Source organism: Colias eurytheme, chromosome 17 (assembly GCF_061535395.1).
Source record: "Colias eurytheme isolate Ceu_HAF_F1 chromosome 17, ilColEury1 Martin Lab GWU primary, whole genome shotgun sequence".
NCBI lineage: Eukaryota > Metazoa > Arthropoda > Insecta > Lepidoptera > Pieridae > Colias > Colias eurytheme.
Window position 1 is genome coordinate 8,281,235 of NC_142996.1, and position 26,754 is coordinate 8,307,988.

The following is a 26,754-nucleotide window of genomic DNA, read 5'->3' on the forward strand; positions in this document are numbered from 1 at the left end:
TTCTTTAAAAAACCCTAGTCTGTTGTTTTATTTTGGATAGCTGGATATAATTTTAATGAAGTTTAAACACACGGTTTTAAATACGCGTAAACATTATTTTAATGAAAATTACAATTAGGTAATATTGTTTTCTCAAAATAAATTTATTCAACCAGATGTAAGTAGAAATTAAGATAACTGTACATTCCAATTAATAAAATGATTAAGTCGGGTATGAACGCAATAGGTATTTGTCTGTAAAATCAGTCATGGTTCGGGGTCGTCATGGTTTTTACTCTTTATATACCGAATTCATAATATAAACTTATATTTTATGTTTAAAGATGTAAGTATTCAAAATAAATATTTATTGGCACAATGTAGAAGTTATACGAGTTAAAATTTAATCCTGATTTATGTAGGTACCTACGTTTTTAGTATTAACAAATTGTATACCAACTTTTAACATAATATTATTTACAAAAAAATGTAAAAAATATTATTTCATACACTTTCATCGTACTTAATATGTGATTCTTTGTAAAAGCCTATGAAATCGACCCTTCGTGAGACATTGATATTGTGTGGATATGCGTTTACCTACTTTACGAAAGGTATTATTCGGGTACCTCTTCTAATAACTATGTAACTCACGTTTGTTATCTAACGTATTGTAAATATACCCAATTATTAAAAAAGTTTCGTATATATACAATCCTGTGTTTTATTTGAGAGTTGAATTTAAAAAAATTAAAACTCGCAAAGCTTCCCGAGAATCAGAAAATAATATTTGGGGTTATGTGGTCGTTGTACCTACTTACCCTTGACTTACGACGTAATAAAATTAGCTTCTTACAATCCCCATATTTAGGATAAGGAAGGACTAACATCTCAATTATTTACATAGACAACTGCAATAAGTAAATAATAACCTATGAAACTCCTGAAATAATTTGTGGCGCTCAATTTAAAATTCTTCCACTTGCTACTGAAGCGCCACCTTAATTTGCTCCCCTTCAACGGACATTTTTAGTACCTACAATAAGATGGTCCTCCTTACTCGTAGTCCTTACTTCTCCCCTCCATTACACGAGTCTAAAGTATAACCACAGATAATATATACAACTCTACCCGAGCAATCGAAAATTGCTTTCCTATCATATTATATAAAAATTACGCCAATGAAACCTTGTCTATCTATTTTCTAAAATAAATATCTTTTTATTATTACGATTGTGGACACCATGTGGACACGAATAGTTAATACAACTACATTTTTTGTTCTGTATGATAATTTATTGGGAAGCACCACGCTAAGCACTGTGGGGAAGCATTACGGTCTACTGGAACAAAATGTCATATTAAAATATCATTGGGAAGCAACGGTCGGGACAAACTAGTTGGATTTAAGAATGTTTGAAAATCCGCCTTTCCGTCAGCATGTTAATTATAAATTACCACTCCTGGTGCTTAAAAAAGCGGTCAGGAAAATAAAAAAAAAATGATCAAGAAATATTATACCGCCGCGAGGCGAGATACTTTCCCCCCCCATTGTAATATTACGGATTTTTAATTATTACGGACATCTGTGAAATCCTGTGGTGAAATCTGTGTACAAAATCGTTGTCATCAGTCATTTGCCAACAGCTAGTGTCAAATGTCAATTTGACGCAAGCGATTGCCGGCTGCCGCCTGCCGGCAAATCTGTGGCGAATTCCATCTATTTTAAAATTATTCACAATAAGTTAACTACATCATAATCATAAATCTATTATAAAAAATATACAATGGATGATTATCCGGATCCAGACGATGAATATGAGCTTATGTACGCAGATGAACTAGAGTTGATGCGAGAAAGTGATAATCGAGCAGGTAAACAAAACATTGTTTATTTTAGTTTATTTTATTATATTAAGTTAATTATTTTCGCATGGTTTTCATGTTATTACATGATTCACTTTTTTTGTTCTTTTTTAAACTTCATTCATGTGTTTTTCCTAATATAAAATGACTTACTTTTTAGATGCAAATCCAGTCAAGAAAAAACCAATTCCTACCAAAAGGAGTCTTGATTTCTCTAGTCCTGCATCTTCACAAACACTACAAACCAGTCAAGATGTGAACAAAGCATTAAGTAGCAGTTTAGTCAATAGCACACCAAACAGGCAAATAAATTCACAAATATTGGATAGTATAACGACAACAACATCTAATAAGCGTACAGCAGAAGAATTATTTGGTGATATAGATGATATTGATTTTGAAAATGTGCAGTTACCGAGTAAGAAGCAGAAAACCGAAGAAGAAAATGATATGGATTTAATTAACAAGATTATTGAGGGCAGGAAATTGAGACAGATGTTGACGGAGTCTAGTAATAGATTGCAAGTGGATAAGAAGGCTATTTACAATAATAAAGAAAATTTGTCGCTGAATATACCAAGGTATAATTTTGGTTAAATGATTTGGCCATGACTGATGAATTTTTTTTCGAATTATTTACAATAATTATGTACATGTTAAATAAAATAATGTTTAAAAATTTTAGTGCACCTGTACCAGTCGGTTTTAGATATTTTACTTTTACATATAAGAGTACTTACAACTGTTCAGGTTTGCTATGTGTATAATAAAATTACCCAGGTATAAAGTTAATATCTAACACATATTTTTGTCAACTTTCAGATGGCCATTCATGCCGTTAACAAATTCAGATGGTGACCGTGTGTATGTGCGGCTAGAGTCAGAGGAATCTTGGGATAAATCACTGGATGCATGTACCAATGAACTGTCACTACAATCTACTTTTGCCCCTGTGTGGGTAGAAGCTAGGAAGATAGTAAGTAGTAAATAAATAAAATAGTTGAGTTATAATATGTTAATAAATAAATAACTTAATGATATGAAAGCAGATACTGGTAGTTAAATTAAAATGAGTGTACTTTATTAGATTATTTTATATTTATATTTAGTCTCACAAAACTTTAAAAAAAAAACACCCAAAAGTATCTTATAGGTGAAAGAGGTGATCAATAAATGTGTTAAAAATAATAACTTTTTGTGTAGTGTATGTTAAAAAATATTAAATTAATTTTTGCCTTTTGGATTTCCATATACCAGTCATTCTGGTGCTACAATTTTACTATTCACTTTAATCAATATCTGTTGAATTTAGACTAGGATTTACTTAGGATAATTATTTAATTTCAGTTAGAGAGCAAAGAAAAAGCAGAGAACACAGTACAGGAAACAGAAGCAGATATAATAGCGACCCAGACCATAGAGAATGCAGATCTATGGGTGGATAAGTATAGACCCACATCATATGTGGACTTACTGTCTGAAGAGCCAGTAAATAGGGCCTTGTTACATTGGCTACACTTATGGGATAAGGTAATGTACTACATATAAATTAAAAATTGGTTGTCTGTAAAGTCGGTTTACTGACGATAGTTGAACGTGACAACGTCCGATTGTGCTTCTTTGTTGCTCGTTCGCTCTCGCTTGCACTTCAAGTCTTACATGGAACGCCTCAGAGCGAGGTAACGCCGCATAAGTCATGTTTTTTCGTGCGTGCAGCCGGCACTATCGAATTTTAAGACGTTGTCACGTCAAAAAGAATAAAAAAAAATTCGATCATGAGGCGGGCAGTTTTTCTATTCTTTATAAATTTATATTTATAAAGCATTTGAAGGCCATAAAACCAAAATATCAAATTCAATGTGAATACATTTTCTTTTTCTAGTTAAATTATGGCTCATGAATGTATTTTTAAAGAACTTTTAAAATTCACTTTCTTTTTTTAAGTAAGTAGCATAGGTAAAATTCTTAGTGTAATAATAATGTTTTCACTAAATAATCTTCTGAATAAATTAGAATAGTGTACAACCTGTTTTACTAAAAAACGTTTTTTAATTGCAGATAGTTTTCAAAAAGGAGGTCAAAACGAAAGACCCTCACGAGGCGAACAAATTCAGCAAACGAACCGGCCAGTTTCAACTCACAAACAAGTGGAAGGGTAAAAAGGATACTGAGGTCGAGATAGATGAAGATGGCCGGCCTCATCATAAAGTAGCGTTGCTATGTGGTCCGCCTGGGGTGGGGAAGACGACATTGGCTCATCTGTTGGCTAGATTAGCAGGTAGCGTGTTTATTAGTAGTTGTATGTTGACGTTTTTGGAAAATAAAAATTGACACAAAGTATGGAGGCTATATTTGTAACGTTTTATGTATTTTTTACATTTTGAGTTTATTTTTGGAAAAAAAAAATATTGATATTCAAAAGTGTATTGAGGTTATATTTAGTATACAATTTTTTTTGACAATAATAAAGTACACAAGAAAAAGAGTGATCCAATTTGGCGATTGGTGCACATTTTTACTGGTCAATGTTACAGAGATCTTATAATTTTTTCTATAAAGCAAGGAAAATCCATTTAAAAAAATTGGTTGTTTGTAAAGTAGGTTTATGATCGAGATGTTTACGTGATAACGTCTTATTGGTGGCACCGCTCGAGATGAGACGGGAGATCGGTCCGTCTCTCTCTCGTTATACCTGCGATCGCGCTCGTGAGGTTTTGGTGTGACACAAGTTTCTGAACATGTCACCCGACTAAAACGATTTTAAAAACGTTATCACGTTAAAATATGTATAAAGAGTGGACGAAATGGTTAACAAGTTTTATTTTTAGTATTATTTATTAGCATTATCTTTAAAAAGATTTACAAATTGGTGAAGTATTTCACCCTAAAAATAAAGTAGAATGTCAGGTTACAGGCCAGTGGAACTAAACGCATCAGATGAAAGAAGTACTGAAGCTTTCCAGACAGCTCTACAGAGTGCAACTTTAATGAGATCAGTGCTGGATGCTGATAAACGACCGAATTGTCTTATATTAGGTATGTTAATATTTTACTAAGAAGTTTTAATCGAATTGAGACCTTATTTGACACGTTTTTCAAATTCACGGTTATGGTTCAATTTCGCTTCATGACAATCAAAAATTTGGATTAAATTCCTTTTGAATAATACAATCATTGGTTCGCCTTTTTTTCATTTTGATATGTTATGTTAACATTTCTTGATTATATAAATGAACAAGGAGGTAATAAAACCAACCTATAATTTGGCAAAATAATAAAATTTCCCGAATTGAATTTAGGATCGAGAGATGATAAAATTTGCAATGCACAAGAATTTAAAATTACTTATTCTTATTAATAGTTTTCTTTCTATAAAGGAAAGTTATTATCCCAAAATAATAGCGCACCTTAATCATTTAATTAAAAAAAATTGTGAATACATGATACATAATTCTCACTTCTGAATTATATATTTCAGATGAAATAGATGGTGCTCCAATACAAACGGTAGAACTTTTAGTCAAGTGGTGTACAGCAAGTACTAAGAAAGAAGACAGCAAGAAAAAGAATAAAACACATCCGTTAAAACGACCTGTGATAGCCATCTGTAATGATTTATATGCGACATCTCTAAGGCCGCTAAGGTATGTGGTACATAATTTTCTTTGACGTGACAACGTCTTATAATTCGATACAGCCTGCTGCACTCTAGAAAAAACATGACTCATGCGGCGTTACCTCGCTCTGAGGCGCTCCATGTGGCTTGAAGTGCAAGCGAGAACTCGGAACGAGCGACAGAGGAGCACAATCGGATGTTGTCACGTTCAACTATCGTCAGTAAACCGACATACATACCATGACGATAATACATACCATGGCCATAATGAGACCATGAGAACTATTGTAGCGTTATTACTTGTCAAGATTTGTTGCAATTATAGTCGGCACGGTGAATCTTGGATCCAATGACAGTTCGTGTTAGTGATTGCTCGTATGATGGGTCGTGTCGATACTTCATTATTTTATAGGCAAAGACGTGGCTTGCATTCGGTCACGTCGGTAAACATGTTTTGACAAATATTATAAACTGCATTATTAGCAAAAAAATTTAACGTGTAAGTAATAGGTTGTTGTTGTCTTAATTTAAGTTTTTTAGCATATATTAAGTAGGTACCTAAGTAAAACGAAAGATTTCCAAAAAATAAAAATGCACCTTATCATTTTCTCGTAATTTTTAACCAATTAAACACGTATTCGCTAGTGTATATTTTATCATGAAAATAGCTTTTCTTTTCAAAATTTAGTTTGTCTGAAAAACATTTGTTATCATAGGTAAATAGATATTTTTCAGGTATAGTCTCACTATTTGGTAATAAAATTTTCCATGCACTCATTTCCATTATCGATATTTGTTTACCGATACTTTCCGCACTAGTCGATAAATACCAAACGATGTTAGTTTTGCAGGACGTAAACGAAAAGACAGATTGAAATAATTTCTCGTAAATGTTAAGAATTGTTATAATTCCAACGGAATATCAGTAATTACAAGGTCGTGTCTTGGGAATAATATCAGTGTCTTAGGGATCATGTTTCGCCGTGCCGAGTATAGTGTAATAATATTAAAGGGTGTGCGTTTTTTTTAAATCAATGGTTTTGATTATTTTTTAAAATTCAATCATGCAGTTTTAATTTCCATTAAAATTGGTAAATTCAGCAATAATTTTTTCTTGTTAAACACTTTATAACAAGAACGATGAAAATGATAGAAACGATTTTTTTTGCGATTTTAAAACTGTTTTTAGAAAAGCTATAAACACTTTTGAAATGAGAAGAATGAATCTTTCCATAATTATCTTCTGGAAACTAAAGTCGCTTCTGGCAAATTCGGTTCGAAGGACCAAACTACGAAACGGGAGATTTTTGTTTCTCACAAATAAACGTTTTTATTATTATTATTACTTTATATTAGTGGCGTGCCATGACTGAGGCTTATGTCCAGCAGTGGACAAGTGTAGGCTGACAATGATGATGATGATGATTATTATTACAGGCCAGTAGCTCTAATAGTGACCGTGAGCGGTGTAAGCGCGTCTCGCTTATCCGCTCGCTTGGGCGCCGTGGCCAAGTGTGAGCGGCTGCGCGTGGCCCCGCGGCTGCTGTCCGCGCTGGCGGCGCGCGCGCAGGGCGACGTGCGCAGCGCGCTGCACGTGCTGAGCTTCTGCAAGGCGCGGGGCGGGCAGGTGAGCGGGGCGGGGGCGGGGGCGAGGGGCTGCTGTCCGCGCTGGCGGCGCGCGCGCAGGGCGACGTGCGCAGCGCGCTGCACGTGCTGAGCTTCTGCAAGGCGCGGGGCGGGCAGGTGAGCGGGGCGGGGGCGGGGGCGAGGGGCTGCTGTCCGCGCTGGCGGCGCGCGCGCAGGGCGACGTGCGCAGCGCGCTGCACGTGCTGAGCTTCTGCAAGGCGCGGGGCGGGCAGGTGAGCGGGGCGGGGGCGGGGGCGAGGGGCTGCTGTCCGCGCTGGCGGCGCGCGCGCAGGGCGACGTGCGCAGCGCGCTGCACGTGCTGAGCTTCTGCAAGGCGCGGGGCGGGCAGGTGAGCGGGGCGGGGGCGGGGGCGAGGGGCTGCTGTCCGCGCTGGCGGCGCGCGCGCAGGGCGACGTGCGCAGCGCGCTGCACGTGCTGAGCTTCTGCAAGGCGCGGGGCGGGCAGGTGAGCGGGGCGGGGGCGGGGGGCGGGGGCGAGGGGCTGCTGTCCGCGCTGGCGGCGCGCGCGCAGGGCGACGTGCGCAGCGCGCTGCACGTGCTGAGCTTCTGCAAGGCGCGGGGCGGGCAGGTGAGCGGGGCGGGGGCGGGGGCGAGGGGCTGCTGTCCGCGCTGGCGGCGCGCGCGCAGGGCGACGTGCGCAGCGCGCTGCACGTGCTGAGCTTCTGCAAGGCGCGGGGCGGGCAGGTGAGCGGGGCGGGGGCGGGGGCGAGGGGCTGCTGTCCGCGCTGGCGGCGCGCGCGCAGGGCGACGTGCGCAGCGCGCTGCACGTGCTGAGCTTCTGCAAGGCGCGGGGCGGGCAGGTGAGCGGGGCGGGGGCGGGGGCGAGGGGCTGCTGTCCGCGCTGGCGGCGCGCGCGCAGGGCGACGTGCGCAGCGCGCTGCACGTGCTGAGCTTCTGCAAGGCGCGGGGCGGGCAGGTGAGCGGGGCGGGGGCGGGGGCGAGGGGCTGCTGTCCGCGCTGGCGGCGCGCGCGCAGGGCGACGTGCGCAGCGCGCTGCACGTGCTGAGCTTCTGCAAGGCGCGGGGCGGGCAGGTGAGCGGGGCGGGGGCGGGGGGCGGGGGCGAGGGGCTGCTGTCCGCGCTGGCGGCGCGCGCGCAGGGCGACGTGCGCAGCGCGCTGCACGTGCTGAGCTTCTGCAAGGCGCGGGGCGGGCAGGTGAGCGGGGCGGGGGCGGGGGCGAGGGGCTGCTGTCCGCGCTGGCGGCGCGCGCGCAGGGCGACGTGCGCAGCGCGCTGCACGTGCTGAGCTTCTGCAAGGCGCGGGGCGGGCAGGTGAGCGGGGCGGGGGCGGGGGCGAGGGGCTGCTGTCCGCGCTGGCGGCGCGCGCGCAGGGCGACGTGCGCAGCGCGCTGCACGTGCTGAGCTTCTGCAAGGCGCGGGGCGGGCAGGTGAGCGGGGCGGGGGCGGGGGCGAGGGGCTGCTGTCCGCGCTGGCGGCGCGCGCGCAGGGCGACGTGCGCAGCGCGCTGCACGTGCTGAGCTTCTGCAAGGCGCGGGGCGGGCAGGTGAGCGGGGCGGGGGCGGGGGCGAGGGGCTGCTGTCCGCGCTGGCGGCGCGCGCGCAGGGCGACGTGCGCAGCGCGCTGCACGTGCTGAGCTTCTGCAAGGCGCGGGGCGGGCAGGTGAGCGGGGCGGGGGCGGGGGCGAGGGGCTGCTGTCCGCGCTGGCGGCGCGCGCGCAGGGCGACGTGCGCAGCGCGCTGCACGTGCTGAGCTTCTGCAAGGCGCGGGGCGGGCAGGTGAGCGGGGCGGGGGCGGGGGCGAGGGGCTGCTGTCCGCGCTGGCGGCGCGCGCGCAGGGCGACGTGCGCAGCGCGCTGCACGTGCTGAGCTTCTGCAAGGCGCGGGGCGGGCAGGTGAGCGGGGCGGGGGCGGGGGCGAGGGGCTGCTGTCCGCGCTGGCGGCGCGCGCGCAGGGCGACGTGCGCAGCGCGCTGCACGTGCTGAGCTTCTGCAAGGCGCGGGGCGGGCAGGTGAGCGGGGCGGGGCGGGGGGCAGGGGCGGGGGCAAGGGGCCAAGTGCGAGCGGTGCGTCGTGTGTGGTGGGGACAGGAGGCAGTGAGGCCAAGTGAAATTTTCAGCCGGAACAAAACCAGGAAAAAATGAAACAAATAAAAATCTTCAAATGACGTTTTCAAGCGAATGCCACGTGGCCGTGGTAAACGAAATTTGATGAAAACTAAAACTGCAGTATCAGATTCATTTTTATAAAATTAAATGATCCAATATCCTCCTTTCCCCGCCCATTTAATAATAATTTTCACCTCTAGCTATCTATAGTCGGCACGGCGAATCTTGATTCCTATGACAGTTCGTGTTAGTGATGGGTCGTGTCGATATTTTATTATTTTATAGGCAAAGACGTGGCTCGCATTCAGCCACGTCGGTAAACATGTTTTTTTACAAATAATATAAACTGCATTTTTAACTAAAATTTTTATCGTCTATTATGCTGTTGTTATATTAATTTAGTTTTTTTTAGCATCGATTAAGTAAGTAAGTTATAATAAGTAAAACGAAAGTTTTCCAAAAAATGAAAAGATGATTATTATTTTATCGTAACTTTTAACCCGATAAACACGTATTCGCTAGTGTATATGTATATTATCATGAAAATAAATGTCCCCATATAATTTGTCTAAAAAACTAATGTTGTCATAGGTAAACTTTATTTGGTTTGATTTTCGGTTGTAAAAATATGCACTCATTTCCATTATCTTTCCGACATTTGTTTATCGATACTGGCCGCACTAGTCGATAAATACCAAACGATATAAGTTTTGCAGGACGTAAACGTAAAGTCAGATTCAAATTATTTCCCGTAAATATTAAGAATTGTTATAATTCCAAAGAAATATCAAGGTATTGGCATAAAGCTTCATAAAAATTAATTAATGCCATTTTTAGACTCCTCCAATACGTTTCTAATTTAATGGTGACGCCATTACAAGGTTTTGTCTTGGGAAAAACTGTCAGTGTCATAGGGATCATGTTTCGCCGTGCCGACTATAGTTAACCATAACAATTCAATTAAATGTAAACATTGTTACAGTTAAGTATAGAAGACATAGAGAACACATCAGTGGGCATGAAAGACTGCAATAAGACCATGATGCAAGCGCTACAAGCGATCTTCACTATTAATGATAAGGATCCCAATGCAGTGTTGAAAGTTATACAGGCTGCGGGGGAGTATGATAGGTAAATACTAAATAATAATAAAAATTGGGTTATAAAACTAATTCTAATTTTTAGCAAATGATGATATTAAAAAGAAATAAAAATATTTGTATGCAAAAAAAATGAGCTGTACAATTTTTAATTTACAATTTTTCGATGAAAAGCATATTGTTTAAGATTACAATTTCAATTCCAGATATTGTTATGTTTTTATCAGTTTATTATTATGTTCTTTCCAAAATAATATTCTTCATTCGTTTACTTTCTACTCTTTTTTAAAGCTATAAAACATCGATTCAGTCGATTAACCATCATGCCATCTGTCCCTAATGTCATCATTATAAACATTTAGATTTGATTGTTTTTGGTAAATAAAACAACTTTTCCAACTTCCATTTTTGAGATCTTTGTTTGACCTCTTATAAAAATGTCAATAAAATAAATACAGCTTTTTCTCGCTACCCAAGTATTGATAATTATGTTATATTCCCCCTATTAAACATAACCTCAAACCTTACAGACTAGCGGACGGAATATTCGAGAACTACACAACCGCCCGTGTAGACGCGCGTTTACACGCCGCGTGCGAAACGACGTCCTGGCTGCGTTTATACGATCTCATATATACGTGGACGTTGAGGAAACAAAACTATTCGTTATATGGAATGTTGCCATACTGTCTGGCACGGTGTTACCATATATTGGCGTCTAGACAACCTATACGGGTGAAATTTCCTATGCAGGCGCAAGAGGTGAGCGGTTTTTTGTTATAGCGCCATCTAGTGTCCGTTTTAATAGAACTTTCTTTATGTACTTACAAACTGTACTGTGTATGGAAAAAAATTAATCTCAGGGGCTACATTTTTTGGAATATAATTATATATAGTAGTTCATTTGTGCCATTTTTTACTTCTAGTAATTATTTGTAATACATATTTATGTTTTAACAAACAGGTCTTAAATAAGGATTAATAGCTACAAGGTAATCTTTGGTATATCCCGTTACAACAATTATTTAATATTAAACATATCCTATGATAAACTATTACAACAACAAAAGACTAAGTTTTTTACTATATTTTTTTTAACTAGTATTAGTTTTTGATTAACCAGTTCAAAATATATTCCTTTTTGCAGATGTCACGTAAGAAAACCGAATTAGAAAGTATAGTATCGTCAGTGTGGAAAGGCAGTGTCCCCGCTGTACAAACAACAAAGACAGCGCTGACTCTGGATGTATTACCTATATTACCGTATTTATTGTCACCCCAGCTTAGATCGGCTAATGTTCAGGTAAATATAAACATCGATGTTAGTTCAAAATAATTTGTATCTACATGAATATGTGAAATTTATTAGCAGAAATTATAATTTTGAAAGTATGAAACTATATAACTAGAGGGCGTTATATTAAATTTGTACTAGAGCAAGATCTCAGAGCCGTCAGACATTTTTTAAATTAAAAGACAAAATGTACATCTTATAGTTTTGGTACATGTATAAACTCATATATTCATTCAATTAGACCAGTTGTAGAAGCTTATGATGGTCAAAGTACATTAAAAATATTTACCATACATTTTTATATTAAAAGTCTGCATACAAAGTTGGTTAGATGGTTAATTCGCATGTATGAGGCGAAAAATAAACTTAAAAATAACTTTCATGAAGCATTTTCAACGCTGACTCGTTGACTAATCGCTGACAAGCTACGAGATGATAAGCTACGCGCTGACAAGCTACGCGCTGACAAGCTACGCGCTGACAAGCTACGAGCTGATAAGCTACGCGCTGACAAGCTACGAGCTGATAAGTTACGGGCTGACAAGCTACGCGCTGACAAGCTACGCGCTGACAAGCTACGCGCTGACAAGCTACGAGCTGACAAGCTACGCGCTAACAAGCTACGAGCTATCAAGCTACACGCTGTTCAAGCTTTGCGCGTAGCTTACGCGTTGAATTGTTTGCGTGGATGGTTAGCTTTTTACAAAAAACATCAATGCTTTTTTTTGAAGTGAAACATCTTTAGGCGCGTTCAGAGTAAAATTTTTAGGTCGCGTCATGACAATACCGTCATGTCATGGAGTAAGTAAGGCTCCAATTTTGGTATCTTTAAATCTTGCCAAAGAAATTTCACTTTTGACACGTGTGCTCGGCACGCACGCTCTTTTTTTATTTGCTAGATGTTTTACGGTCTGTCTGTATAATTCTATTATTGACGTGACAACGTCTTATAATTCGATACAGCCGGCTGCACGCACGAAAAAACATGACTCATGCGGCGTTACCTCGCTCCGAGGCGTTCCATGTAAGGCTTGAAGTGCAAGCGAGAGCGCGGAATGAGCGACAAAGAAGCGCAATCGGACGTTGTCACGTTCAACTATCGTCAGTAAACCGACTTTACAGACAACCAATTTTTTTTTATTTGCTAGATGTTTTACGGTCTGTCTGTATATTCTCTTTACAGCTATGTACCGAAAACGAGCGTGCAAGTGTATCTATAACAGCGGGTGCAATGTGCGACTACGGGCTGCAGTACATACAGCAGCGGGCAGCTGACGGGTTATATGCGTTCGTGCTCGAGCCCGACGTGCAGAGAGTGGCCTTCCTTAGTGAGATATTGTATTTTATACACATCACAATACACAATTCAGAATAAACACAAGTTGCAATAGTGACCCTTTATAGCTATTCATCGACATTGAGCATGCACACCGTATCCCGACTACGCGTAGTGCAAGAGCGCGCTTTCCGTATGCAGCTCAGATCCAAAAGCTTATCAAATCCAAACTCAAACATTTATTTATTCAATTAGACTTCATGTAGAAGCACTTTTCTCTCTAGAAGCACTAGAGACACTTTAACATATTTTAAGTTTTAACATTTACCACCGATTGGGAAAGCAGTATCAATCATACACATATATTAAACTAGAGGTCCGCCTCGGCTTCGCCCGTGGTACATATTTCGCAATAAAAGGTAGCCTATGTCCTTTCTCGGGTATATATATATCTCCATACCAAATTTCATGCAAATTGGTTAAGTAGTTTAGGCGTGATTGAGTAACAGACAGACAGACAGAGTTACTTTCGCATTTATAATATTAGTATGGATGATTTCAGTTTTTAGAAATTGATTTTTTATGATAAATTGATTATCAAGCTGTGAATTTTTTTTTATCTAAATTAGAAATTATCATTTAATCGCTATTTTTAGTATATTATAATTAAATCTACAGGTAATGAAGACAGAGTAAAGCCACCGCCAGCAGTTCGACAAGCGATAGCAACGGAACAGCAATTGGAAATGATTAGGAGGAATGATCAAATGGTATGGATTGTTTATACTATATTATTTAACTAGCTTTCCTTCCGCGGCTCCGCCCGTGTTGTTTAAACCCTAACAACTATCGATTTAAAAAAAATCACATCAAAATCCGTTGCGTAGTTTTCAAGATTAAGGGCCGATTTTTAAATGCTTGGATAAAACTTATTCGTCGAATCTATACTAATATTATAAAGCTGAAGAGTTTGTTTGTTTGTTTGTTTGTTTGTTTGAACGCGCTATTCTCGGGAACTACTGGTCCGATTTGAAAAATTCTTTCGGTGTTAGATAGCTCATTTATCGAGGAAGGCTATAGGCTATATACCATCACGCTACGATCAACAGGAGAGGAGCCACGGGGGTGAAACCGCGCGGAGCGGCTAGTAATGTATAAAACTACCATTTTAAAAACGAATTCTAATTGCCCGTATTTGACAGATTACGTGACATTTTAATATTATCGTGCAATACTTTATTGGACGGATAAGTTTTATCCAAGCATTGAAAAATCGGCCCTTAAGCATACAGACACACAGATCTCGGAAAGCGACTTTGTTTTATACTATGTAATGATACGATATTGTTTTTGTTTGTTATAATTTTACTCAAAAATAATCGATTTTAACTTTTTTTTATTTACAAATCTACGTCTGCAACTATTATTTAATAAAATTATAAATAACAATTTAATTTTAGATGACCAGAAACTCCAAGAATCAGGATACAAATAAGGCAAAAACAAAAGTCATCGATAAAGGAAAACTGCAAATGGACACCAAATTACCAAATCACTTGCAGAGATTGCAACCGAGGGTAGTTGAGAAATCTACACCACAAGTAAGTTAATTTAATTATTTTTAACTTTATTAGTAATTGTTATAAAAATTGATTGCCTGATAATGACAAAAGCTATATTTTTTGGTGTTTTCAAAACTGAAATAAAAAATGAGAATTAATTCAAATTTGATTACCTAAGAAAAACTTAATTGTTTGATATTTTCAATTTTTTGTCACATTTAAACTCTCTCAAAATTATGAAGTGTAGAAAAGAGAGTAAACGACACGACTTGTCTTCTCTTAAAGTTATCAACGGGTAAAAATGTTACTATCAAAGATTGTAATTACTCTAAGAAGTTTTTTTTACTATTTCTAATTTCCGATTTAGGTTTCTCGCTCTGTGTGGACCCGCCTTTTTTTAAGTGTGAAAATTTGGCAATTTGCATAGATACCCACGACCCCGGGGAAGGACCCGTGGGTTATGTCGTATTGTTATAGACTAAAACCCCACTGTGTTCCGTCCAGCCGATTTTATAACCGCGGGTATTGGTTGATATTCTTCCACGGCTCTGTGGATCTAGTAATTTGGCCATATATTCATGTGTGTCGTGAGATTTAAAACAGTGTCTCTATTATAGCACATATATTTGCACATTTCCTTACAGTTTTAAACCTATGAAACATTGTCTCGATTCGTTTCCACATTACACCTTTTTATCTAGCGTTTTCCATACTACAGTCACACCCCGGACACTCCATACAAAATTATCGTTTTGACAGTCACACTGTAGAGACTGCAAATGTGTGTGTTAACGCTTTATGGTTGGCACATTTGTGACTAGCGAAAAAAAAATTCGCGTTTTTCTGATAAAATACATCCGTAAACAGCACAAAATTTTCTACGAAAAACGATAATCACAAATCCAAAATAATAAATTACTTTAAGTCAATTTGATTAATGTTGTCAATCTTCGTTGCGTATCGTCCTTGCAGAAAAATGTGGACCATTTTTAGACTGATCGTGCGGGGTGAGGTAAGTGTTTAATTTTGGCGGGAGGCGGAGAGTGTCCGTTGTGTAGCGTTTAGCTACTATTATGTATTCTGTGCTACAGTTTTAAACCTATTTTTCAAAATCATTAATAAGCCTCTCTGACCCAATTCCACCCATCTATACACTATCCCCATAGCAATTACACGTTCACATGACACAAGACAAAACTCATTCCGTGTCGAACAAAACGGACATTCGTATCGTTCAAATGCTACTAATATATTCCATCAAGCGCGCAAACAGCGTATTCAACGTGTAATGACGAAACCACTAGAGGCAAAACTAAGACTGTGTTAGTTATTGCTAAGCTGCCATTCAGTGGTTAATTTGTTTCTGGAGATACGTGTCTGGCGAAATCTTTTTTAGGGTTCCGTAGGCAAAAACGGCACCATATTTAAAAGACTTCGCTTTTCAGCGATGACGCTACTACTATAGGCGGAACTAAGACTGTGTTAGTTATTGCTAAGCTGCCATTCAGTGGTTAATTTGTTTCTGGAGATACGTGTCTGGCGAAATCTTTTTAGGGTTCCGTAGCCAAAAACGGCACCATATTTAAAACTAGAAAACTAGGCTTAGCTCTTTAGACATGATGCTACCGCTAGAGGCGGAACTAAGACTGTGTTAGTTATTGCTAAGCTGCCATTCAGTGGTTAATTTGTTTCTGGAGATACGTGGTTGGTGGAATCATTTTTTGGATTCCGTACTAAAGGGAAAAAAACACCATATAAAACTTCGCCAGCTCTACAGAGGCTTTCTGTCCTCAGGTGGTATCATGAACTGTAATAGTTAGACAATTGTAATTTAAAATTTCAACTATCGTGGTACTAATAATAGAAGCCGAGGTTAGGCAACGGTTGGTGGGGCCATAAATTCGATGGGTGATCATTTTTTTGCCATTGCTCTCTAGCGTGTTGCTAATGATAATTTTCCATTCATTTCAAGATATTTCGTCCCAGTTCAAATAAATTTTACAATCTGTTTCTGTCTCTACAGAAATACAATTGCCGTCCTAAAGTGTCATTTATCACATTAAAAATTGAGCTGGAAAAATGAGCGAATTCTTTAAAATCTCGTCAGAAATCGTGGAAATTCAAAGTTCAAAGGGGACAAGTTTGAAATTGTAATAGCCATTAAAAGCTGAGAGCAGTGTGGCCCCCGTAAATACAATAACTAATCACAATAAAAGGGTTGTGGCAGACTCTATTAAAACTCACAAAAGAATTCTCTTGCAAACTGGGTTAGGGTTGGCGTACACTGGAGCAAATGCTATAAAAGTTTTTTTTTTATAATTATAAGATGAATTCGTTTTTCATAGTTAAGACTTCTTTTGCATTTAATAAAGAAGAAATGTTTGAGAGAACTAAATCATGTAAAGAGCGTATTATCCAAATCAGGCTGTGAACCCAATGAACGCCCAGGCTGCATTAAAATTGATTATTATTACGTTAATTTCAAGAAAGCTTTAAAATAGTTGTCTTTTATTTTTTACAACTTAGCATTCTAACAGACGAACGACAAGTTGCAAACGGCAGAGGCTACTTCTGCCGTCGCCACTATAGCATTCTTCTCCTGTACGACGAACCTAACATTTCCTTGTAGATTTTTCGTTTCCGTTAATGGCGAGTTATTCGACGTCAATTATTTTTGCAAGACCCTTCATAAGCAATGATGTCAGTGTCAATTTTATAAAAATTACGCAAAAACAATGAAATTAAGATATTTATAACGTTTTGGATTTATTTTTTAAAGTTTCCATTAAATCATTAAAATATAAATAGAGTTTTAGTGAAATGACATACATAGTTTGATTTAGTGTACAAAAAATAATGTGTGTGCCGAGCACACGTGTCAGAAGTGAAACTTCTATGGCAAGATTGCCATGACGCAACCCTGATATCTTACTCTCAACGCGCTTATAGAAGTTTCACTTCAAAACAACAAGCAATCACCTTACCATTAGAGATTTCCTTTATATCCGTTTGCCCATTATTGTGATTTTGCTGACCCTTTCACGATAAAAATAAAAACGCTGTAAATTAAGAAACACCGCTTTAGAAATCAGTTTCGAGTAATTAATTTTATTAAGTTTTTCATGGACTAATAGTTTAGAATTTAGACACAAAGTAAGTATACTGTTTCTATTGCCTACCTACATTTTTTGTTAGACATACACATGACATTTCCAGACGTTCTAACAATCAAATACCCAATAATAATAATTCAATATAAAAATTAAATATAAATACCCGCCAATAAACATTAACAAAACAACAACACAAGCAATAAAAACAAGAATTAAACATCTATATCATTAACAAATAGTCGTGGATAAAAGCTAGAATGGTTTCTAAATTTATTATCTGGGCGGTACGGGTAATGGCCGCTTGAGTGCAGTAATAGCGGCTAATAGAGCGGCCCTCTCGGATTTTTTCTTTAGGAAATAGACGGACCTCTTAAATGCCTTTGTTCGTAAGCTCTTTTGCGAGGTTCGATCTGTTTTTGTTACCTAATGGGTTTGGACGGTGGTGCGATCAAATTTTTTGTGATTTTTTGTGTTTTTTTTATTGAACTGACTTGATTTTTTTGCTTTTATCATATTAGTATGTACGTCATGTTCATTTATATATTTGTATACCGATTATTTGTAATTGACCAGATCATATAAAAAAAAAATAGAAAAATAAGCATTTACGCTTACTAAATGTAACGTCGACTGATTTTGACAAAATTAATTATAAGTGTAAACAGTATACTTTGATTAACACTTAAACCATGATTACACAAAATGTCCGCATTAGATAAATGTAAGGCAATTAGCAGAACTGTAAGTATATCGTGTGTCCGTCCGTGCGGGCTTAATTACACCCGCGTCATTACCTCTAATGCTATCCTTTTGTTCGCTGAAACGTTTGTGAATGTCTGCTAAATTATTGTGATTTGCTACAAATATTGTACTTTAATTTTATGTAATAAAAAATAAGGTCATGAAAATTTTAAAAATATTTTTTATACAATGCAAGTAAAAATATCAATCAATGTAGTCAATGATAAAATAATTTATGTTTAACTTACAAGTACTTGGCTAATGATGTCGTTAAATATAATAAAAAAATAAACTAATGCATAACAATATGTGTAATGAGGTAATTAAATCACACAAAAACATGACTCACTAAATATCCTTAACAACGATTAATCAAAAAATGTTAAACCATTAGCAAGAACAGTAAAAGCAATTCGCCTCCCATAAAATCAGTGAAAGCATTAAGCTCATGACGCAATACGGCAATAACACTCGGAAGGAGTTGCCATAATGCGCTGGGTAAACGAATATACAGCGGAATTGCCCCAGCAGATGTGATTGCCCCGGATGCTGGCGATCGTCAATCTGCCCCCGGCAATATAAATCAAGCTCACAATGTCAGGGGAAGTTCTTAAGAAGAAAAACTATAGGTCATATCCTTCCGGGGTGGCGGCCAATCGGAAGCGGGCGGGCGACGGCCCCCCGTTATTCGTTTAACGCTAGGGTTAGAGAGTTGGATGAAATTGATTTGGAGTGTCTGGTGGTAGTGTGGAAAGTCAATAACATGCAGTCTTTGACTATAGATACGTTATTATCTTTCGTCAAATTATAGCGGTATAGGATTCTTAGAAATTTTGACGAGGAGTGGCAGTGAAAATTACAATACAATAAGACTTTATTGTTACGTAATATTAAATGGAATCAAAATGATAAAATCGGTGATGAAATGAGACTGTTAAAAAATAAATACATAATATGCCATGCTTACAAAAAATTAACTGTTCTAAAAAATGGTCTACGTTCCTAATGGTAAAATCCAACCAAATCGTTTTAATGGCTAGGTATTTATTGCCAATCAATCTTACCAAAAAATTTCTGAACATAACCTTATACCCCTCATACCATATAATATCCCTTATCGTATATAAAAGTATTAGTTATTAATAAAACTCCACTAACCCTGCCTTTGCACGGTAGAGAGATTTTTCCACGTCAGCCTTGCAGCGGCGAACCGTTCGTCATGCGAGGATTATGCGTAAGCCCCGACCTATAGATAGACCCGGCCTGAATTATTAATTTTATTTCCATCAAAACGAATTGATACGGGAAGAGTGATTTTTGTTAACGAGATTCAGTTGGGAGTACCTAGTGGTGTGGTTGTGGTGTTTCAAATGTGTATTATGGTAAGCTTGATACTTCAGAGACTTTGAAAAGGGAGATTTTTGAGTTGTTATTAATTTAATTTCAAACAATCTGTAGATGTAAACAGATTATAATGGCTCCTAAAAAAATTCTAAGCATGTTAATATAAATTACTAGCGGTCCGCCCCGGCTTCGCCCGTGGTACATGTTTACGTTTTCTCTACATAAGAACCATCCTCGTACTTCAAGGAATATAATAAAAAAAGAATTATCGGAATCGGTTCAGCCGTTCTCGAGTTATGCGCTTACCAACACATTTTGCGATTCATTTTTATATATAAGGAGATTATCGTTTGTAAGACGGCCGTGTTTTTGACCAAAAGATGATGTTGATAATAAAGATAATAAATAGGTATATAGTAGTGATAAGGAACAAGCAATTTTATTACATGTCCACACAAAGGTACCTATACCTATTCCTAGATTAAAAACAAATGCTTATAAGTAGGTAAATGAACCATCTAATACAGATATTTTATTTATTTCCTCAGAAAAGGTTACATAAAATAGATAGCACTTTAGGTTAGGAATAACCGCATACACGATACACAAATTGTCTTTTCCTAACGGATTCATTTGCAGTGTTGAAATTTGAATTGCGCTCCCGGGCGGGTGTGCAGCAAATTGTGAATTAGAGTGAGGCCATGAGAATAGCGGAAATGTAATCTTACTGTATAATATAAATAAATGTAATTTTTTATTACTGTTATTAATCTTTTAGATTGGGTATTGCATATATTATAGTGATAGATGCAATGATCCAATGAGTTTATGTCAGGGATAAATATAGCGACATATACTAACACTATGAATAAACGGAACAAAGATTATTCAAAAAGTAAATACAAAGTATATTTATAGCAATGTACAATCAATGTAGATCCTTCTTCATCAAATGATATGTTTGTTTTAGTTTGTTAACCGTTAGCTTTTTTATATAAGCATAGAGGTGTACATAAAAACAATTTAAAAGCATCTGTTCACTATAGGTCACTATCTAGGTAATGTTTGACGTAGGTATCAATCATAATATGAAAGTTTAGGTACATTAAAAACCCTACTTTCGGGTAATCTGCAAAACAGTTCGTCCTTATGTCAGACTAATTTTCCACATTTTGACTGTGCTACTTTAAAATTAATTATGTAACAATCTTATCGAAACAAATATGTATTTAAATATTATACATTTTAATGTTTACCGCCTCTTCCATGGCCTGAGGTCGGAGCCCGTAAGCGAAACGGCTTGTTAGGTAGTTTTTACCCACACCCTCTGTAGATCACATCAACGCATTTTCCTACAGCCATGAAGCATGTCTTGTTTTACTTCAACGTGGTCAGTGTTTATAATGGTACATAACATTTTTGTACTGGGTATTTATTTATTTAGGTGTCCAAAGTTAGGCCATTTTGACATAAGGTAACCAATCTATAACTAGTAGTGTCCGACCGAAACTGGTTTCCAGGCCGAAACCGAAACCGAAACCGAATGTTCGGCCGTGGCTTCAGTTTCGGCCGAAACCGAAACCGAAACCGAAACTCACGTGGTCAAGTATGAAATTTCTAAAAATACTGAACTTTGGTGCATTTTACCTATTATTTTGCCTTAATTAGGGCATGAAATGAAAACATAGTATATTAAATTTGTTGTAATCATTTATCTTTCTTATATATAAAAATGAATCGCAAAATGTGTTGGTAAGCGCATAACTCGAGAACGGCTGAACCGATTTCGATAATTCTTTTTTTATTATATTCCTTGAAGTACGAGGATGGTTCTTATGTAGAGAAAACGTAAACATGTACCACGGGCGAAGCCGGGGCGGACCGCTAGTTTAATATAAAATAAAAAAATAATATTTTTCAAATCATATCTAATAATAACAATTTTAATTTTTATTACTTTTTCAAATTAAGTTCTCAGTAAAATCAGTCATCTAAATCAAATCAATAATTGTTACTGTTACTTTAAATACTTAAGTTTTGGTATTTTGAGATCTTTCTCTTTATTAAAGAGTCTTTAATACTTTGGATTGGTATTTGTACTTAGAAGACTTTAGAAGAATAATCAGTCTCTTTTAGGTACCTCTTATATAAAAATAATAATTATTAATTACTATTACACCCAGTTCCAATCTCAACATAGATAATCAAAAATTGTTTCCACCAGCGTGGGTCAACCAACGTTTTGACAGCGTCCGTCAAAGCGTTGCCGAGGAAAACGAAGTTAGGCGAGCGTGAACGTGTGTGAACTAAGTTCACTGAACTTGCGAAATAAGTTTCGGTTTCGGCAAAAGTTTCGGCCGATTTTGGCCGAAACCGAAACTGCGGCCGAAACTTGATTTTTGGCCGAAACTCGGCCGAAACCGAAACCGAAACCGAAAGTTCGGTCGGACACTAATAACTAGCTGCACCCCGCGATTTCACCTCCTGTTCTTAGTGTGATGATGCCTTTAATAGCGTTCCTCGATAAATGAGATATTTAAATTGTAAATGAAACCTTAAATTCGGTTCTCTATTTAGGTCTATATTAAAATTTTATTCTAGTTAAAAAATCATATCTGGCATGAAATAGCATGGTGGTAAAATGTAACTGAAATTTTTAAAGGCTAGTTAAGTCATTATAATGGAAAATATAAAACTTATAACTACGTTATAGTTTTAAAACCTTTAGCTATGTGCTTATGGCATGTTCTTCTAAGGTATAAATCACATTATGGCGTAGATATCAGAAAAAGAAAGAAAAAATAGCGATTGGAAATGATTATTAATTTAACGACACATTTTATTAAACTGTTGACTAAAATTCATTTGATATTGCTATTGTTCTAGATAATTATTTCTCCATGTTATTATTCCGACGTCAATAATCACAATTACACGTCGTCTCGCGCACCCCTGTACCATTATCGTAACTAATCTTGTCACAAATCCTAGTCCGATTACTTGCGTTGTAAATTCAAATAGGCACGCGGTTCCAAATTAAACATGCGTATCATTTTCGAATTCGAACGCGCCATGTGCGGTGCCCGGGGCGTTACTTTTTTCGGCGCCATGACGTCTACCCGTTCGGAAACAGAGCTGCTAAACGAGCGTAACGCGAATATATTTGGTCGGGTTGCACAGATAATAAATGCTTTTATTGGTTTCATGCGGTCGTTGGAATGGAGCCGAGACTGGATATAATTTTGAGAGAATTTTCGTGTAATATCTTTAGGGGTATTTTTGTGCCAAGAATTACGGATAGACTCGATAAGTAGGTATGCTGTATTTTGTTGTTAAATCAGTTTGTCAAACAGATGCTCTATATGCGGCTTAAATAAATGCCCCTAAAACAATGATTTCACGCAATTCAAACGTGATTATTAGAAACAAGACTGACTATTCTAAAATATTTCTAAAAATAAAATAATATAGGACTATCAATATTCAAATTGCAGATAATGTACAAAAACTTTTAAATACCAAATGATACTACCGCTTAACTGTGTTAACACATTACTCTTAGTTCAGTGTTTACGAATCCATATGGTATCATCAAGTATATCAAACATAGGCACATACTAACTCCTGTCTATATTTCAAAGATCAATAATTAAAAAGTAACAGTTGCGTTGCGGTAATCGTCCACAAAACAAACATGTGGCATATTGCGGTGCGGTATCTGATTAACGCAAACACCATTCAATGGAAGCTCTTTGACCAGAGAGCCCGGGGCATAATGACTCGCTCATAATGCAAGGGTTAATGGCAATTTGTTTGGGGGTAGATTTCTTTTATGCGCGCTTTAATAGAGTTCCTTACAGGCATGAATAGTGGTCGCTTCATGAATACGCTTTAGTGGAACGGTATAAGGGAAAACAGATTGCCGTTTTGTTTTTGCGTTTAACGTACTTATTGCGTTTTTTGTTACGCCGAATTGATGGTTATATCGTCGCATTGCTAATGTATTATCTTCTTTCTTATTATCTACAATATTAAGTTCGTAATGAAGTAAATAAAGTATTGGCCAGTTTAGAAAAGGCTGATCAATTACTCGTCCGAAAGTTCATATGATTGTGCATGGGGCATGTACTTGTAAGTCATATCAAATTATAGCTACCTACCTATTATTATAATTGCAGGCTTCTGTTGGCATTCTTCTGATATTTTGTATGCAATGCATTGAAAAATATCCTACCCATAATTGAAGTAACTCCAAAGTAAGCAACCTCGACGTTAATACAATTTTTAAATTCTATATTGAATCGCAATAGACGTTGATAGCCGATCGATCATTCTCCTCGGGGGAGTATCAATTCTCAATTTTAACTCCGTTTAGAAATCGTTTGCACAATGTAATCTACTAGAGAGCATTAAATTGGTCTTCGAGGAAGCTAACGAAGCTGTCACATCACCTGCCCCCATACCATGTTATAGCAGTATTATTTCCAGTGTGGAAAAAAGACAGCTCTATATAGGTCGTCTAGCGCCATCACTTTCCCGCACTGGAAAAAATATTGTTATAAGACATCATAGTAATACCCTGTTTAGTTAAAAACTGATAACTATTAATGAATCTTCATCTGAAGGTTGAAAATAGGTTTTGAGATATCTATGTTTATGGTTCCACCTCCATTAGCTCCATATGTAGGTATAAAGTGATATAATAATTTGGATCGTTTGTCACAAATATAGCAAAAATACACATTAACTGGACTAAGTTTCTAATATTGTGATTATAAGCATCAAACTTGGGTATTTAGATGTATCAAAATAAGATATAGAACGAAGTTCACAACCCTGGTTAGTTACCTACTTTAAATAATCCTTTAGACCACAACATCGTCAATAAAAGTTACCTTTACTATCGCAGTATTGAAAATCAGTTATTTTTTGTGAGAGAAAAAGGGTTGTTTAAGTGAAAGTGAATTTATAAACCACTACTTTCGGACCTTTGTGAATTGGTAATGGTTAATGGGTATTTATTGACCATCTCTAAAATCACTGTAAAAACAATCTGACGTACAATATTTGAATGTTTTTATTTGAATAAATTATTTATTCGTTTACGTAATAATATGTACTACGAATTATCTTTCAGCTCTGTAAAAAGCTTTTTAAAATCAACACTTATAAACGCACTGAATTATCTGTAAGTTTTCAGGCAAAGTATTACCAGCACATTCTTCCAATAGATATAAATAAGGGCAATCTGCAAAATAACCCATCACGCAAAGTTATTACCATAGAAATAGAATCGAAATCCACTCAACCCTATCGCCGCGGTTTGTCAATTTATCTTGCTACGTTCCCGTAAAAAGTTTCCAAATAAGGCCGGCTCGTAAACACAATGGAGGTTATATTTACGGCGAACAAATAAGTATCGGGGTGTGCCCGGGGCCTCCGGGAAACAATGAAAAATGACCGGCGGAAAATTGCGCGGATTGGAGAAGATCCCGTTCGATACGAGACGATCTCACTTGAGATACAAGTGGGGGACGGACTCGCCATGTTCAAGAGATGATACATTTGCTTTTGACTTGATATCATTTGGTATTATAAGTAGTCGTTAGTATTGTAGACTTCGTAACCGGGACCTGAGTGAAGTCGTTGGAAAAGTATAACCTTTTGTGTTTTTATTTTGTAATGTGCTCCAAAAATATAAATAAATAAATATAATATTTTTGATAATTTCAACTTAAACTTGAAAAGTTATTTATTTACCAAAATCCTTTTACAAATATTCAACTGTACTTCCTTTTTATATGTAACCTTTAAATCAATGAAAACATTCAACACAGATTCATAATCACCTATAGATAGAAAGTCCAGTTAATCCAGCCAGTATCTATATAATCAATTTGAACGCAATGTATCGTGTAATATATTTATTGTATACTGAGTATTTTCCTATACGTATTGATAATTGCGTATTTAGTCTCCCATTAACAAAGCAATTTCATATACCAATACAAAACATCTCACATTAATTACCCAATGATTGCTTTACCGCCCAACCATCTGACAATCGTCATGCGGGGAGATAGCACATCACACGAAACATCATTAAGTCGCAGATAGGTGTAATACCGAGAAAATTCCATACGAGAGGTCGCCTGCGGCCCTGTGCCGTGCTACTCTATTTTCCTATTTGCGCGGCAGATTGGTTGTGATTGTATTGTTTAGGGCGGGGCCCACCCCACTGCAGCGAACCGGAAAAATAGCTGTTTGTGATGAGTGCTTGAGGGTTAAGAGTTTCGAGTATTGTCAATATTGAAATGAACGCCGAGCAAGTAATTGCTTTGTTATGTGCCAAGTTATTTGTTTTAACTGATTTAGGGAGGGTTTTAACTGATTCATGTTTAATGGTAGGTACATTGTATTTAATTTTTTTTGCACTAGATGATTTTTTTATAATTGTTGTAGGTAATAATATGGAATATTAACTACCAAAAAGAATCGAAACCTATAAAACTTATAATATAACTTGTAATTTGTCCAATTTTTATATAATATTACTTGTAACTTGTCCAATTTTTAGGCTACTTCAATATCGTCAATCTAAACGTGAAGATCATGTGCTAAAAATTCATACACCTACGCTTATGTAACTACATAAAACCGCTCTTAAAAGATCACATCCCGTCACCCATGTAGGTACAAGCGAGTATATTATCGTTAAGCGCCATCTAAATCAGCACATGATTGTCAATAAGTACACGAGTATCGCTATAAAGGTCGTATCGCGTGCGATAACTTTTACGAGCGCGAAATTGTGTTTATGCGCTGTGTTTCGCGATTTATCGGCACCAAAGACGAGAGTATATCGGAAATATTGCGACCGAACGAAATTACTCGCGGCGTGCGGGAGCTTCGAATGCTTCATATTCTTGACAATTTTCTTTGTATTTTTTATACTTAGATTAATAAAAGTGTTATGATTTGTGCCCGCTTTAATTGTTTGTCGTTGATGTTATAAGACGAAGAGTATCGATAAAATGCAAATTGAAAATTATTGTCTTTGAAATTAATAACGTCTGACTGTTATAATAAAACTCATAATTTTAATTTAGTTTTTTTTATATACATATGTATTAGATAAAAATACGGACCTAGAA

At 37.9% G+C, this 26,754-nt stretch overlaps 1 protein-coding gene across 1 annotated transcript in view; it reads left to right on the forward strand.

Annotated features, from left to right (window-relative positions):
- The first annotated feature begins 1,651 nt into the window (after nt 1-1,651).
- Nucleotides 1,652-26,754, forward strand: part of cutlet (chromosome transmission fidelity protein 18 homolog) — a 29,921-nt gene continuing 4,818 nt past the window's right edge. Inside the window, exons 1-14 of the mRNA XM_090111549.1 lie at nt 1,652-1,854; nt 2,006-2,426; nt 2,668-2,821; nt 3,193-3,375; nt 3,904-4,123; nt 4,753-4,881; nt 5,324-5,489; nt 6,899-7,088; nt 10,153-10,301; nt 10,801-11,032; nt 11,418-11,573; nt 12,748-12,892; nt 13,519-13,619; nt 14,301-14,441. Coding sequence (XP_089967675.1) covers nt 1,767-1,854; nt 2,006-2,426; nt 2,668-2,821; nt 3,193-3,375; nt 3,904-4,123; nt 4,753-4,881; nt 5,324-5,489; nt 6,899-7,088; nt 10,153-10,301; nt 10,801-11,032; nt 11,418-11,573; nt 12,748-12,892; nt 13,519-13,619; nt 14,301-14,441 — 2,475 coding nt within the window. The 5' untranslated portion in view covers nt 1,652-1,766. The remainder of the gene's footprint in view (nt 1,855-2,005; nt 2,427-2,667; nt 2,822-3,192; nt 3,376-3,903; nt 4,124-4,752; nt 4,882-5,323; nt 5,490-6,898; nt 7,089-10,152; nt 10,302-10,800; nt 11,033-11,417; nt 11,574-12,747; nt 12,893-13,518; nt 13,620-14,300; nt 14,442-26,754) is intronic.